The sequence below is a fragment of the Rhea pennata genome, chromosome Z (assembly GCF_028389875.1).
Source record: "Rhea pennata isolate bPtePen1 chromosome Z, bPtePen1.pri, whole genome shotgun sequence".
Lineage (NCBI taxonomy): Eukaryota > Metazoa > Chordata > Aves > Rheiformes > Rheidae > Rhea > Rhea pennata.
Window position 1 is genome coordinate 57,931,301 of NC_084702.1, and position 15,214 is coordinate 57,946,514.

General features: G+C 41.3%; 1 protein-coding gene across 1 annotated transcript in view; it reads left to right on the forward strand.

The window, feature by feature from the left end:
• Positions 1-15,214, forward strand: part of THBS4 (thrombospondin 4) — a 36,104-nt gene that overhangs the window by 3,172 nt on the left and 17,718 nt on the right. Inside the window, exons 2-7 of the mRNA XM_062599167.1 lie at positions 445-648; positions 4,779-5,026; positions 6,162-6,267; positions 10,327-10,409; positions 10,998-11,049; positions 12,263-12,435. Coding sequence (XP_062455151.1) covers positions 445-648; positions 4,779-5,026; positions 6,162-6,267; positions 10,327-10,409; positions 10,998-11,049; positions 12,263-12,435 — 866 coding nt within the window. The remainder of the gene's footprint in view (positions 1-444; positions 649-4,778; positions 5,027-6,161; positions 6,268-10,326; positions 10,410-10,997; positions 11,050-12,262; positions 12,436-15,214) is intronic.

Here is a 15,214-nt window from a genome sequence, read left to right on the forward strand (position 1 = left end):
AAACACTGGTGCCAGATTCTGATTCTAACATGAATGTGAGCATCAGCATTTGGATTTATAAAATCAGAAACTGGTTAAAAAGCTTTTTTTGAGGTGCATCTCAGAAGAGATAAACCTTAGAGATCTACTTGAAAATATTTGACTAACTTCAATTTGAAGACCAGATATTTCTGTTTTAAAAACTTAGCAATAATTTCTAGGATCTGTTGCTAGCAGATGATTTGTTGCACAAAATCTATATAATGTTTTCATATTATTCACTGTTATATTATTCATTTTAGTGAGGCTAAATTGGTTTTAATATCCATACGGAAATAGAGACGAGTTTGCATTTTCGAGAAGGTGGCATGGGGATAAACAGGCTTCAGACTACATTCTTCTTAGCTCACTATTGTACTGCTGTTCACTGTATTGAACTGCTGTTAAAACCATTTTATTTTTCAGTGTTTGATCTTCTTTCTTATTCCAACAAGAGAATGGTAACAAACTTTCTGCAAGAAGCACTCAGCGATCCTACACTGAATGATGTATACTTGCTCTCAACATTCAACCTGCAGTCAAAGAGCACAGCCACCATATTTGGCCTGTATTCGGCTGCTGACAACAGCAAGTATTTTGAATTTACGGTAATGGGACGGGTGAATAAAGGTGAGTTGTTTGAGGTAGGTAAGGGAAAACTTGTTGGATCCATAGTTCCTGGTATGTTACGGGTGGCCATTGAAAACAGTGTGATTAACCTCTGTGCTTGAGTCATTCCTGTTGCGTGCTGTCACCACTGGGCCTCTTCACAAGATAAGGGCGTTGAGAGCATCCTTTCTCACTCCCCTTGTGTTTCCTTCTGTGACTGCGTGCTGGTCTCCTGGCCAGGGAGGACACCTGACAGTCAGCGCCATGCAGCCTGCTCTGAAGCATGCTGAGAAAGGGGAGAAAGGAAGGAACATTGGAGGAAGGAGTCAAGTTGTTTTTCCTTATTTTTTTTCCCCTTGGGACTATCACTGGTTCTTGTTACTCAGGAATGTGTGGGACACACGCACATGCCGCCTCATGCGTATGGAAGGCGGGTACTTGTTCCTTCTTCCCTGGAGGTTAGATGTGACTGAGCAAGACAAACATTCCTGGCACTTACAGGATCTTGCGGGTGAATTAAAATGCTTGTTCTCTGCTTATGGGAATCAGTTCATTAACAGTCAAAGCAGAAACTCGAGCAGATTTTTAGAAATCGAGAACTTTATCACTCTCAGAGTCTCAGATCAGTCTCACATCTAGGATATGTTGCAATATTAAGGTTCAATGACAAATGATCGAGTGGTGAAAATTATTGTTGCTCCATTGACTTCACTGCTGATACAATTTGCTTCTGCTAATATTATAATCAGGCAGCTGAATCTAATATACTGAGAAACTCTTATCAGTAAATGTCTTGCAATTCCTAAAATTGACTGATTTTATTGCTAAATAAATGATATATTGCGTGTTCTCTCTCTTTCTCTTCCTCCCTCCTCATGCCTTATATCTGTATATGCCACATATAGATATGATTTAAGTAACAGACTTAAGACGCTTTTTGTACAAAGTCACAGAGTTTCTTTTGTTTTTGTCTTTGGTATGTTTGGTTGTGTTGTACTTGAGAAGTATCTGTGACAGGATTGGGGCATATATATAGGCAACATAAAGAAATTTGTACTGGCAGTGACCCATGCCCTTTAAACCTTGAGTAGATGGAGGACTTTTGTAATCTTGAGGATCCTGGTAATTTTGTAAAGGTCTAATCAGGCAGAGGGAGGCTTTTCTCAGCTTCTTCAGCTCTACCATGAGGATCTCTTTGCCTCCTTATTAATTTAGTGCACCTTGCTTAAGACATATGATAGTGTGAGAGTAGTAGGTAGTGTTTCATAGTGACTTCACATGTGATTTCTCTGAAAGTGTCAGGTGTCCCATATGGCTACTTCACACGGTAAGTTAAACCGCGTCTAGGAGGCCATCACATGAGTTGAAAGCATGGAGTGTGGGGGCTGTTTTTGATCCTCTGAAGCCTGGAGACCATCACTTAAGTGGTGAGCCAATGTTGGCATCTTAGCAAAATCTGAAGTCAAGATATTTTGGCTTTTGGAATGGTGCATGCGTGCGTGCATAGTGCTCCTTCTGTGTGCTATTTCCACTTACGCACCCAAATCCTGGTTTAGGTAGCCCAAAGCAGACCTTAGTTAACTTCTACAGTGCTGTATTTGAAAACTACATTCCAAATGTTTTGCTTATATTCTGGTTTTGTTGTGGTATATCTGATGGTAAATATATTAGCAATAACTGAACGCTTTGCAGCACAATTTTTTATATGAAATTATTTTTGCCCTTGATTTGCTAAGTCTATAGTGAGGTCTATAGTGAGGTCTTGCCTGGCCAGGAAAAATGCACTGATTGATCTACATGATGTTAGAACTTTTGCCGTTTTATCCATTCAATTTATGTAAACTGGTTTAACTCTTGCTTTTACCAGTTTATGGTAAATGTGTCTTATTGATAGAAGATAAATTGATATATGCTTCAGTTAAGATGTTTTAAGTGCATCTAAATTACTAGGCAACTGCTTAGCTTGTTTTGATTAAACCAATGTACTTCACAGCAGCAAAGTCTCAAATGGGTCCAGGGGTTTCTTATCCTTTTTGAATAATACATTCTTAGAACAAATAGCAGTAAGTACATAAAACTGATGGAACATAGCAATTCTGTGAAGCAGTTCCTATTTTATTGGATTAATAGTTTCCTTGAAAATCTCTATGTTAAATAGTGCAGGTGAGTCACTCTCAGGAGTGTTAGTATAGAATATCCTGGCAGTAGACAGGTAATGCAGGAGCTTTGATGGGTTAAGTCTTACTGAGGCTGTGGTCCAGCAAAATGTCCCTTTAAAAGTCAATTCTACTTTACCAGATGGATTTTTGGCTTTGGCTGAGGAAGGAATTCTTGGTCTTCTTTCCAAGCCAGACTGCTCCTTGTCCTGCAACTACTTTGGCAGGTCGCCATCAGTCCATTCTGGACCCTGCCACCATCTCTCCTTTCTTTCTCTAGCTGCTGCGTTTGGTCACTCTGTATGCAGGGCCCAGATCCAAGGATCTTGCTTTCATACAACCCTGTGTGCATAGTATCCACATAAGTAAAATACCTGCAACATACTCTGTCTTGCCAGATTTTTGAGTTTGCCAACACATGCTACCTTTTAACAAGTTACTGGTGACCTCATGTACCTTTGCGGAAATCTCAGCTCTGGCAGCATTTTAACATAGACAGAAGTGAAAACATTCCAGATATTGATCGCAGCTGCTGGGACTTAAGCACTAGTGTATACTTCAAAGATGAACAAAGACATGTTTTGCCCTGTTCATGCTCATGTAAATCTGAGTGTGTTGAATCACTCGACCTAGCAATTAGAAAGATTGTCAGGGATCTTCGGAGTAACTAGCTACATGCTTCCTACTAACAGAGATATCACAGCATCAAGGAGGGTACATTAACAAATTATCTTCCTGTCTCTCTAGTACTAACAAGTAGAAATAGGGTGAGTTCATTAGATATTAGAAGCTGTTAGAAGCTCTCTCTGAAGCTATTAAGATTTCTTGCCCTCTGCTGTGTTCACAATTTTTATCTGACCTCATTTTATTCTAGGTGTTTCTTGAAGGGTAGACTATTTGTGAGCTCTCACTTGATGCAATAGTGGCATCTCTCTATGAACTTCAAACAGATGTTCTGAAAAGCCAGCACTTAACTATTTAGGTGCTCAATGTGTGTGCAGTTTGATTCCCTAATGCATGTAACTGTTAAGTGAGGAAATATGAGAGATATGCAGGCTAGGATCTTTAAAATGGGATCCTTAAAACAAGATCTGCTTAACATTATAAAATAATTATATACTCTGTAGTTGTGCCAGCTCATTGCTTCAGTGAATATCCTTATGCATTCAGAGACAGGGAGAGATTTGATGGAGAGTATTAGCTAGCACATCAAAGTGATCTAGCTTGCAGATCTAGTTTCCTAAGGAAAGAGGCATTTTTCAATAGTACTTAGTATCTAAGAATTCTTGTTTGTTGCTGTGGTTTTGATGGTACATTTTGCCTTGTCAGATGAGAATGTGTTGTGCTGGAAGTATCAAGTAGGTCACTCACTGAAGCCTCAAAGAAAAAGTTGAGAGGACGGTTAGTCACCTTTAGGCGCAGGTTACCTTTTCTGGCTTACAGTTTGTTTTCATGTACTATTTGTTAAAATGAACTGTAGATAATTCCTGCTTGGTTGTGTTTCTTTAATGATGCAGTTGGATATGCTGCCAGTCAACTTTACCTAATGCAATATGCACTGCTGAAACTAATGTTCTAGCAGTACATTTCTGCCACACAGTAATTCTAGGGCTATCGGATATATATCTCTCAAGGTGCTGTCAGTATGTCAGCTATGCCCATTATCTTTGTCACTGTGTATTTTAGTGCATTACCCCTTAAGGTGATGTGTGCTTCGTCATTTCAGCCATTTAAAAAGGCCTGGACAAAGCAATGGAAAACCTTCTGCAGACAGCAACGCTTTACAAGTGGGGAGCCACACGAGAGCCCTGGTAATCCAGCTCTGGAGTCTATGTCCCTTTTGTTCTTACCACATATATCTGCATATGGGATGCATTTACCAAAGCTGACATGGGGATAAATACCAGAGCCATGAGAGCTTTCCGCAGGATCTTCCTTGATCATGGTTGGATTATCTGCTACGCTGTCATAGTTATTCTGTGTATTTTGTACTAGTGGCACTTCGCTATCTCAAGAGTGATGGGAGGCTGAACTCCGTCATCTTTAGCAACGTTCAGCTGGCTGATGGGAAACCGCACGCTGTCCTCCTGAGGCTGAGTGGCCTGCAGCAGGGATCAAGCACAATCGAGTTTTATCTGGACTGCCTGCAAGTAGGTGTCCTTCGGGACCTACCAAAAGCATTTTCAACTCTGTCTCAGAGGTCGGCGTTGGTAGAGCTGCGCACTTTGCAGAAGAAGTCACAGGTGAGCAGGAAAACTGGAAGCAGCTTGAACACTTGGGGGGACCAGTGGGGACCCTCTGGATCACTGAGTCCAGACTTCTGTCTTCATAGCAACCAAACTCTGTATGATGGTGCTTCAGTAATACTTGAGTATTAAAATAATATATGAAAGAAATGTAAACAAGTTCACTGTGGAACAGGTGAAATCTCAGCCTCATTGAACCCAGTAAAAGTTTTGCTGTTCATTTTAAACACAATTTTTAGCTTATTTAAAATCTTCATCCTCCCTTGCTGCAGTTGAAGTGTTTCTCAGGAACTTACTTTCTGTAAGCTCTTATTTGATCCAGTAAGGGCAGCTCTTCATGAGCTTCTTATAGCTGTTCAGCTATAGCTTATAAGCTGTTCAGCGTGAGCAACGGTTGACTGTGTACGTGCTTTTCCTCTTCACGATAAGCCACGTGGACTGACGAGACAAAAAGAGGGGACTCACCTGGTGGTAGATGAGAGTGGAAACCTCAACTGTTGGAATACAATAACTTCTGCCTCTACCTACCGACCAGGGGCTTGGCATTGCTTCCTATCATTTCTATATCAGCACTCCAGGGTAAACAGTATGTTTCATAAGCGTCTTTCATTGCTGTTAATACAAAATATGCATTAAGGTGCAATGGCATTCTGCCCCAGAGTTGCCCCCTCCCCTGGTTTCATTGCAGACTAGAAAATGAGCCTGTTTATGCAGAGAATTACTAAGGTGCCCACATTCCTAGTGTGAATGTCAGCCTGTTTGAGAGGGGGAAAAGAGTGCTCTGAATTCAATTCAACAAAAGATCATTTTTATATACTACAAATACAAAAATACATGAAGTTCCTGGTATGAGATTGTATGGATATAAATAGTAAAAAAAAAAAAAAAAAAAAAAAAAAAAAAAGAGAGAGAGAGAGAGAACAAAACCACAGGTATGTGAAAATCTGCCATGCAAAAAAGATTATTATAATTCACATGGTGATGGGTGGTCCTGAAGGGACAGTCTAGGAGCTCTACGTGCTTAGGAAATGGAGATCCTGTCTGAAAAATGAATTTACTTCCACCAATATTTCATATTTTTTTCCATTATTGTACCAGAACTGTGATCTCTCAATTTCTCCTGTGACTCCAGGATATACTAGATGAGCTGAAGCTGGTAACAGGAGGCTCACTTGCCCAAGTGGGGAATCTGCAGGATTGTTTCCTTCAACAAATTGAACCTGTTCCTCAGTACACTGGTAAGGCCTGCAATTGGGAGTTAAAATGCTCTGATTCCTTAGGATATCAGTACAAAGAAGCTGTCATGGTTAATATTAAAAATATGGAGAAACTCTGTAGGTGAGTAATGGTGGGGTTTTTGACTGAATTACAGCCGTGATAATATCCCTGAAAATATTTTAGAAACAGCTCAGTCTGAAGAGGAAAGCAATCACGCAGTTGCAGGTGACAAAGCGGTGAGTTGTTGGTGTAGTGAAAGAAGAGTCTGTTGTGATGAAAGTGGTTTTTAGCCCAATTTCGTAAGACAATTTAGCTTATGTGATTGTGCTCTGTGGTGTCAGTTTAATAATGTTTTAACTACTTATCCTGGATTTGCAAACATAAATAGTGCTAAAGAGACACTCCTGCAGGCTTTATGAAAACAGGCAGATGGATTGAGGAGCAAGATCTATCAGTGCACTTATCCCCATGGCCAGTAATCACCTTATGTTGGTCATCAGCTGCCCTGGAGAGGAGAAGGGATGAAGCGAGGCTGGGGACCATGGAACCGCAGAGTCAGGCGGTGCTGCTGTAAGAAAGTGCATGAGTCCTTGTGGGAAAAGCCATGCCAAGGCAGCAGCTAGTCCTGCTGCAAGCTAGTCAATGCTTTTCTTCACTTGCTGGACTGGAAATCTGTTTCAAAACCAGTTTCTTTCCTACCCCCCATTGTGGAGATGGGGGAATAGGGAAGAAGGGAAGGAGCTGTGGCTCTGGGGGGTTCCTGCAAGTCCCATGGGACTGTCTGCCCTCCCTGGTGACAGGGAAGTGTGTTCTGCAGCTTCTCAACAGAGTGAACCTGGGCTAGACTACCCCATCTGGACTCTCTCCCCAACCCTGTCAATCTGCCTTTCTAGTGTGGGTGCGAGGGAACACAACGGGTTCACGCTCTGCCTGCAGTATGTTGATGTGTGACAATAATGAAACAAAAATGTGAGTTTAAGGTTTGAAATAGCATCTGTGAGAAGCTTGCTCTCTCTGTCACCCTTCCCCCGCCCTCGAGAAAACTACAGCACTGCTATTTTTGATTAAAATAGATTCAATGTCATTGGGAGACAAGACACGCAATTTTGATATGAGACCATCCTAGGTGTATTATATGAATGTGGGCCTCAGTGCTTTGCAGTGATGACAGTATCTGTTTCACCTTTTAGCTGTGTAAATCATCTGTGGCACACACTTCTGTTTTCTGACTTCTTAACATTTATACACACTTACGCAAAAAATATGAAGAGTTCTTTTATCAAAGGTCTCTCCTTCAGTCAACAGGCATTTGCAGATAGAAGGGAAGGGGAATTCAGTGCTTCCTCTTGGAAAAACTCACAGCTCAGTGAGCAGTATTTCCAAATTGTACATTTGTTCTCATTTATAACTTTCTGCTCATTAATCAATAATTCAACGGATAGTAATGTAAGGAGATACTGTCTCGCTGGCTGCCTGCACTTGGTTGAGCTTTTTTGGACTGGCCTCTCAAGTTCAGTTGCTTATAAACTTCAAATGAAATTAGTATCATATTAAATAAAAAAGGCCCTCACATGAATATATTCAAAGTCTACATAGTAAAATCCACAGAAAGAGGTGCAAGTGTTCCAACAGCAATATTAACTAAGCTGCCTCACACATTGTATATGTTTCATGATGCCCTTTACAGGAGCAATATATCAGATAACCACAACTTTTTCTTTAGCCAGAAAAAGCAGGAATGGAAGTGCTTAGCTGTGTAGGATATGACACTTAGGGCTAGAAGAAAGGCTGATGTGTCTATGAAGCATTATACAGGGGCTTGCAGTCTCCCAGGCTAGTGTTTGTGTGTTGTCCAGGCTGGTCAGATTAGCAGTGCAACAGAGCTGGTCACCTGCTTCAAATCCAAGGCCTTGTAGAAGGTCATGCCTAGGGTATGAAACCAGGAAAGAGAAGAACAGGGTAGCTTCCTGAGCTGAATGCTTTGTGTCACTGTCATGACCTCAGGTTTATGGAGAAAAGCATGTCCAGAGACTTCAGTTCCCTGTTGGAAAGTAATTTTTGAGATCTGTCTCTGATTTTAATTATTGCCGTGAAAGCCATCCTGTTATCTAAGTCGTTACTGTTTCAAAAATGGGATGTGAGTGAGAGAGACCAGGTGGTAGGATCAGGTAACTGTATAGCCTCAGGCTGCACCTTTGGCTTGCCCCACTCTCTCCTGGGAGAAGTTAACACTGAATACTACCATGCAGCACACTACGGCCAAGCAGTCTCATCAAAGGCCTCTCTGAAGTTTACCTCTTGCCATGGATTGTCAGTCATTGTGCTACAGGTAGTAGCTACCATAGGATTTGGCTTTAAATGCAAGAAAAAAAATACCATGGAAAGTCTTTCTCTTTGTGGTAATGCTTTGCTAGCTAAATTTGCAAACAGTGTTTATAATTTGTGGCAAAATAACCTGTTTAGTCCACCTTAAAGTTTAACAGTCTTCAAGGCTTAACTGTACAAAATAGATCTGTTTTTGATTTAGATGCTAGCCAACAAAGAAGCATCTGAAATCTTGAGAATTTTTTGCAGATCACAGTCATAAAACCTAAGCCAATCTTTGTTTAAAAAAATAAAACAAAACAAAAACCTCCTACATCTGTTTTGACAACCTGCATGCCACTTCCACTATGGGATTCTGAAATACCAATGATGTAAGTCTTGCTGCCCTCCTCCCCAAATAAAAATAAGAGAAAGCTGGGACTAGAGTGGAAGCAGGTTCTAGAACAGGTGGTTCCTGAGACTTTAAACTTGTCTAGTGTTTTGATGAGAAAATCTGAAATCAAGAAACATTTAGAAATGCTTTGAAGTACAAAACAATGAGGTAAACATGAAGAAAAGCATTTTTCAAGTAGTCTTTCGATACTTATGCAAGTAACACATGAATAAACCTCCCTGAAGCGATTGGACATGATATCAAAATACCCTGCCTGCTTAAAATGTAAAAAAGCATGTATTTATGAAATTTATTTTGACATACAGACTTACAGAAGTAAACAAATAACTGCTCAAGAGAGCTACAAACTCAGCAGGGAGCTACTAGCAGGAAGAACAGAGTATTAGCATGTTAAATGTACTCTATGCTTCTTATCTGCTGTTGGTCAAAACTAATGTTTCATTTAATGAATGAGTCTTGTGAGAAAATCTTGGGTCAGTTCAGTTCTGCTCCTCCCCTGTGGCTTGTTATAGCTATAGCTTTTGCTCTTTTGTTAGAGGTCTTTAATTTGTTATTTGGTGTTGAGAAGTGTTTTTTTGGAGCATGTTCGTAAGTGTGTTGAGCAGATGTTTTAGTCCTTATGAATGAGGCAGCCCTTGCTCTACATGCACCAGAAGCAAATGCAGCAGTGCAACTTGTGTATGTAAAATGAGCTGCAGCAGGAAGAAAAGCCAAAGGAAGGCTGCAGGTATGAAAACTGCTCTTTTGGTCAGAGTGACTGCTTTTGATGCCTGATCAGAGTTGCACTGTGAGCTCGCCTGAAACACTCAGTGACTTCTCTTTGAAAAATGAGCGAGAATTGATTGTAGTGACACAAAATATACCTAAATGGGCTTACTTACCATTATATGGACAGGTATTTCTTGGCTCCCCCAAATAAATTATCACTAAAAAGTTCCTTTTCAGTCTTGAAACCATAAGGTTTCACATAGGGTTACAGATGTCAGGCCTGAGAGAAACCAGTAATGAGTGGCATTAGTTGCCAATGTTGTTAGACACTGAAATAATGTTAGAAATCTATTGCTTCACTCTCTGTGGTGAAGTTTTTGCTTTTCTGGCCTTGGACAGGATATACTTGGATATTTCTTGGATATACCATGGAATTAAGTCCAGAAGAGCCTTGAGGTCATGCAAATCCCTCTACCAAAAATGAAGCTAAATACTGTATTTCCTTTAAGCATTCCTACAGGACTCAAGCAACAGTAATGCCCCCCTTCCTTGGCTCTTTGAGATGATTCCATCTTGTATCCCAGAAATGGTCATGGCAAATGAAAGAGACTTATGTGCATTGTGTGTTCTTTTCATTACTGTTTTCCTGCAGGTGATTTTAATAGGCAGCTGATGGGTCAGATGGTGCAGATGAATCAAATACTGGGAGATGTGAAAGACCTTCTCAGACAACAGGTACTGTGTAAGGACTTCACATGAAATCTCTAAGTTTGTGACTTTTAATAGGATCAGGGCAGAATTCATGTAAGCAATGAAGAGTAAGTGTGCAGAGTTCATTGCCCCAGAGGCATGACACAGTGGAGAAAAAGTAACTGTGTAGGTCCTGTGTGTGCTGTGAAGGTTCACTGAATGTGGCAGTGCATGTGACTTGCATGTTAAGATCCAGAAAACCTGGTGGTTTAGGTGGAGAAGAACTACAGCGGCTGCCTTAGCCCATTACTAGACAGAGGTAGGTCTGTTGCACAGAACTGAAATTGAATTTGTTCTGGTTGTTGGTGAGTCTCAGAGCTGGATTTGCCGGCACATGCCTTTAGTTAAGCATGTCAATTAAAGGTTCTGTTGATGATGAAGGATGAAGTGAATTATGACTATTATCACTGAACTTAGTTTTATGGAGTATGAGGAGTATCTCATTTCAAGATGTAGTACTTATGTTGCATGATTTGAGTAGCGTCTTGGGGAGAAGATAATAGTTCTTCTGGCAACCAGGTGCAAACTGGAGCTGCCTGTATCCAAATAATATGTATTTTCTATATCCTGAAGGTCAAGGAAACAACTTTTCTGAGAAATACCATAGCTGAGTGCCAAGCATGTGGTGAGTATTCCTGTATTGCCTGTAAAAGGCAACCAGATGAGATTTCAGTTACGTTAAAACTAAATCTAATTACATCAGGTTTATTTGCTTTCTGGAGTACTTAAAAAAAAAAAAAAAAAAAAAAAAAAACGTATTCTACGTTTATTTGACACATATTTAAAATAGATTTCCACTAGGGAAAAAAGCTTTCAATTTCTATAACCCTGACAATCACCTACTGAGGGGTAAAACCCTCTAAACCAAGATCCCATGGATTTCATCTGAAAATAGTCTGATTCTGAGTAGATAGTCACTGGTAAGTGAACAGTAAGATCCAAAAGAAACAGTGGCCATCTTTTGGCTAAATAGAAGGAAATAAATGCCTTCCTGAACGCCACTGCATGACCCGCCTACAGAACTGGCAATCAAAATATGTGTACATTGGCTATGGAAACCAAAGCTGTTCCTTCCTGGGATGGCATTGAAAACCTAAACTTATTAGGCATTTTAGTTAGTCACTTCTCCCAAACTATCAGCCTCATCAAAATACTTTAACTCAATTGACCTCCAGCCATGTTAAACTCACTGTGCAAGTGCCGAAGAAAATGTCTTTGAATTGTGCAAAGATGTATCCCACACATTGGTACCGAGGTTCAGCACCAGCCAGAGTCTCTGGAAATGTTGCTTTTCCCTGGTGCTGGCCTCTGCACATCTGAACCCGCATACTGCATGTCCTGCTGTGCATCCCAGCTGCTGCTGCTTTGTTCCTCTTAGTTGTAGGTGGTCAGATTTTGCTCCTGTGAAATCATGGCACTGTTTGAACATGAAGGGGTAGTGTTGCCGATTTAGCCTGAGAAGCAGCTTGTACCATGAAACTTCCGTTCTTGGGAATCTTTTTGGCCTTCCAAGTTTCACTCCCCTGCCCAGCAGCAGGTCTGTGCTGGGACAAACCTGGCAGGAGAGCTCCCATGGGTAGTCAAGAGCAGCATGCAGACCTAACGAAATAGGCTTAATTTCCACTGTCTGGAGGCTTGGCAAGCTGTAGGGCCGTTCCCAGCATGAAGTCTCATCAGCCCCAGCACAGCTGGTACCTCCTGCAGCCTCACTGTGCAAGGCAGAAACACAAAACCCTGCTGAGCAGCACTGCAGAGATCTTTGCAGAGTGCTTGCCAACTGAAAGCAGTGATAGACGTTTCTTTTAATCACTAAAATGGCTCTTCTTTCTGTGTTAAAGGTTTGGGAGCTGTGAATTTTCCAACTCCTCCTCCTAGGCGCCCTAAACCCAAATGTGAAGCCAATTCCTGCTTCAGAGGGGTCAGGTGCACAGAGACAACCGAGGGTTTCCAGTGCGGCCCCTGCCCTGAAGGGCTCACAGGGAATGGAGTTACGTGCTCAGATATTGATGAGGTAAAACAGTGACTTTCACAGAACTAAACAAAAAGAAAAGATTAAAAACAGCTGGTTTCTTACATAGCAGTGGGTTGCTAGTGCTTCATCTCTTCAGCATTGCTGACTGCTTGCACAGGGAATATTCTGACTTGATCCCATCCCCCTATTTTGCTGTTGCTGTAACTTTGTGGAAGTTACATGGGTGAAAACTTGGGATACTCTGGTGAATAGAGAAGTTACTTAAAGCAATTTAATGCTTTTAGGAGTTTAAAGAGCATCTTCTGTTAAGGGCTGACCTGAGGAAGCCCTTCCTGTCGACTGGGGAGTTGTTTCTTTAAAGTGTAGTGCTCCTGAACCAGTCCTGGAGACCAGTCCTCTGTTCACCCTTAGGGCTGCCATGATTTCAGCTTGACCTTAAAGGTCTATGACAAAAAGTGAACATTTAATGTTATGCTTCCTTTTGTTTCTTTGTGGTTATAATGAAAACTAGAAAGGTTGACTTAAGTCTTTTTTTTCGTGTGCTATATGTTAGAAATTCAGAGTTTGTTTGTATTGAGGACGCTATATCGTGAATTATTAATTGAAATAAGTGATGTCTACTCAGAACACTTAACACAAAAACAGAACAGTCTACCACTTCGCCACGCTTCCTGTATGATGATTTTGCCATTATCCTTTACTGATTTTTTTTTCCTTTTTTTTTTTTCTTTTTCTTGGGGGGGGTGGAGAAACAGGAGGGATAGATTGCTAATTGGGCTTGTGGATAGCCCGGTACTATCAGAGTACTAAGCAACTGACGTAAAACAGCAAAGCGCTTCCTCTTTCACCTTCCAAGCCAGGAAGAGATGTGCTTTGACTGCTGATTTGCTTTACACGCTCCTCTAGGCTATCAGCAGAGGGGTATGACGTGTCCAACCTGTATCTGTTGGTAGAAGATGTGGGGGGGAGAACCTGGGTTGAGTGTTGTAGCTTCTTGAGACGTAGGCGATGTCTTTTATTTTGCCTTGCATGGCATGAACTGTGCCTGCTGCAACAGAAGGTGCCAAACCTGGAGGTGAGGACCTGAAAGATGGATGCGGGAGGTGAAGCTGAGGCAGTTGTGGTGCAAATGTCACACCACAGACAGCCGTGGTGCATGGCTTGCGCCTGCTAAGGTGGAAGTCAGCTGTGTGGAGAGGTATTGCCATCTCCAGAGCCAGGTTTGTGCTGGGGCAGAGCATGGTAATAATCTCCTCCTTGCCATTTTCAGAGTGAGAGCAGCTCTACCCATGGTAGCACTGCGACAAAGCAAACCGAGCCTGATAGTAGCACGACGGTAATTTTAGGTTGCTCTGAGCAGGCAGGCTCTGCAACTAGAGATGTGTGTGCTTCACGTTCCTACCACTGCTCCAGGTGGCAGAGCTGAGCTGGTGTTCAAAACAGCAAGGAAGTTGTGCCAAAATTACATCACGGAGATAGTCCTGCTTATGTGAGTTCTCAGTCTCTACGTAGACGATGCTACTGGTGCCGTTGGCTTCCCCAGAAAATGTATGCTTTATCATTTGGATTCACACTTATGGTCTCTCAAGGAGGGGGGAGAGATGATAAATGGTGATAGATCTTCATCGCCTAATAAGCTGCACTGTGTCATATTCTCTATTTTCCCTACTCAGCTAAGATGATAATAAGAAAAATAGTATCTTTTTGAAAGCTTTTGCATAGTCTTTTCTAGAATAACAGCTTTCTTCTGAGTGAGCTTCCTATAATTTCAGGAAATAACAAAGAACATTACTTCCTAAACCCTGGACATTTACATAGCAGTTCACATGCAAATTTTCGTGAAGAGAAATCTAGAAGTTTCCACACTGAGAGCTGCCATCAGTCTTTCTGAGACTATTAACACCTCTGCAGCAAGCTCCTGTGCTCATGACTAGTTTAAAGACATTATTTTAACATGCTGATGCCATGTATATTCTGTGCTTTGGCTCTGCTGTGTTTATGGTGTAATTTGACTGCCCTCCACTGGCTACAACAAAATTCACGTTAAATAATTTGCTATCAAGGACAAAATGTCTGTCTTAGCTTTTGTATTTGCCATATGCTAGCTTTAGCTATCCTTCTATCTTTACATCAAACACACTTTGATATCAAACACTTTTTTTTTCTGCTCTGTTAAAAGTGTGTGTGGTTATTAGTCTGTAACAGTTCTCCAAAAATGATCGCTAAAGGACAGATGCAAACTGTGGGTAGTGTAGAATCATGTATTTTATACATCCACACAAGTTGCATGTTTGAGACTGTACATGGATGTTCCTGGCTTGTTCTCCTATTGTTTTATGGATGCTTTTCTGCTAGTGATGGAGGCAAAAACAAGTATTAAAAAATGCGTATTTTAAAAACTTTCATATTTCTTTCTTAAATTTCTTGCTTTTTGCTGCCTTTGAATTTTACATAGCATGATAACATGCTGGTGTTTTTAGTAGTGTTACAAATATTACCAAGTGGCTGGTGCTATTTGAGAGGCAGCAATGCAGGATGTGGTTGCCCACGGCCCCCCAGAAGGCCACTGAAATGGGCGACAACCATTCTGTGAAACCACATTAGGCAATGAAGTGAACAGCATCTTCAGTCCAAGGGTGGTGGTATGGATATGTGGTATTTTGGGAGAAGTGCTGAAGGTTGTCTGTGGCCCTCTTGCTTTGAAAGGTGTGAATCCTACAGGCACATCCCCGTTTGTCTGGCTTGTATTTGGGGTACTTCTATTTACAGTATTTGCTCAGATACAAATGAGGGAAATATGCTGCTACTCCTTCTGAGT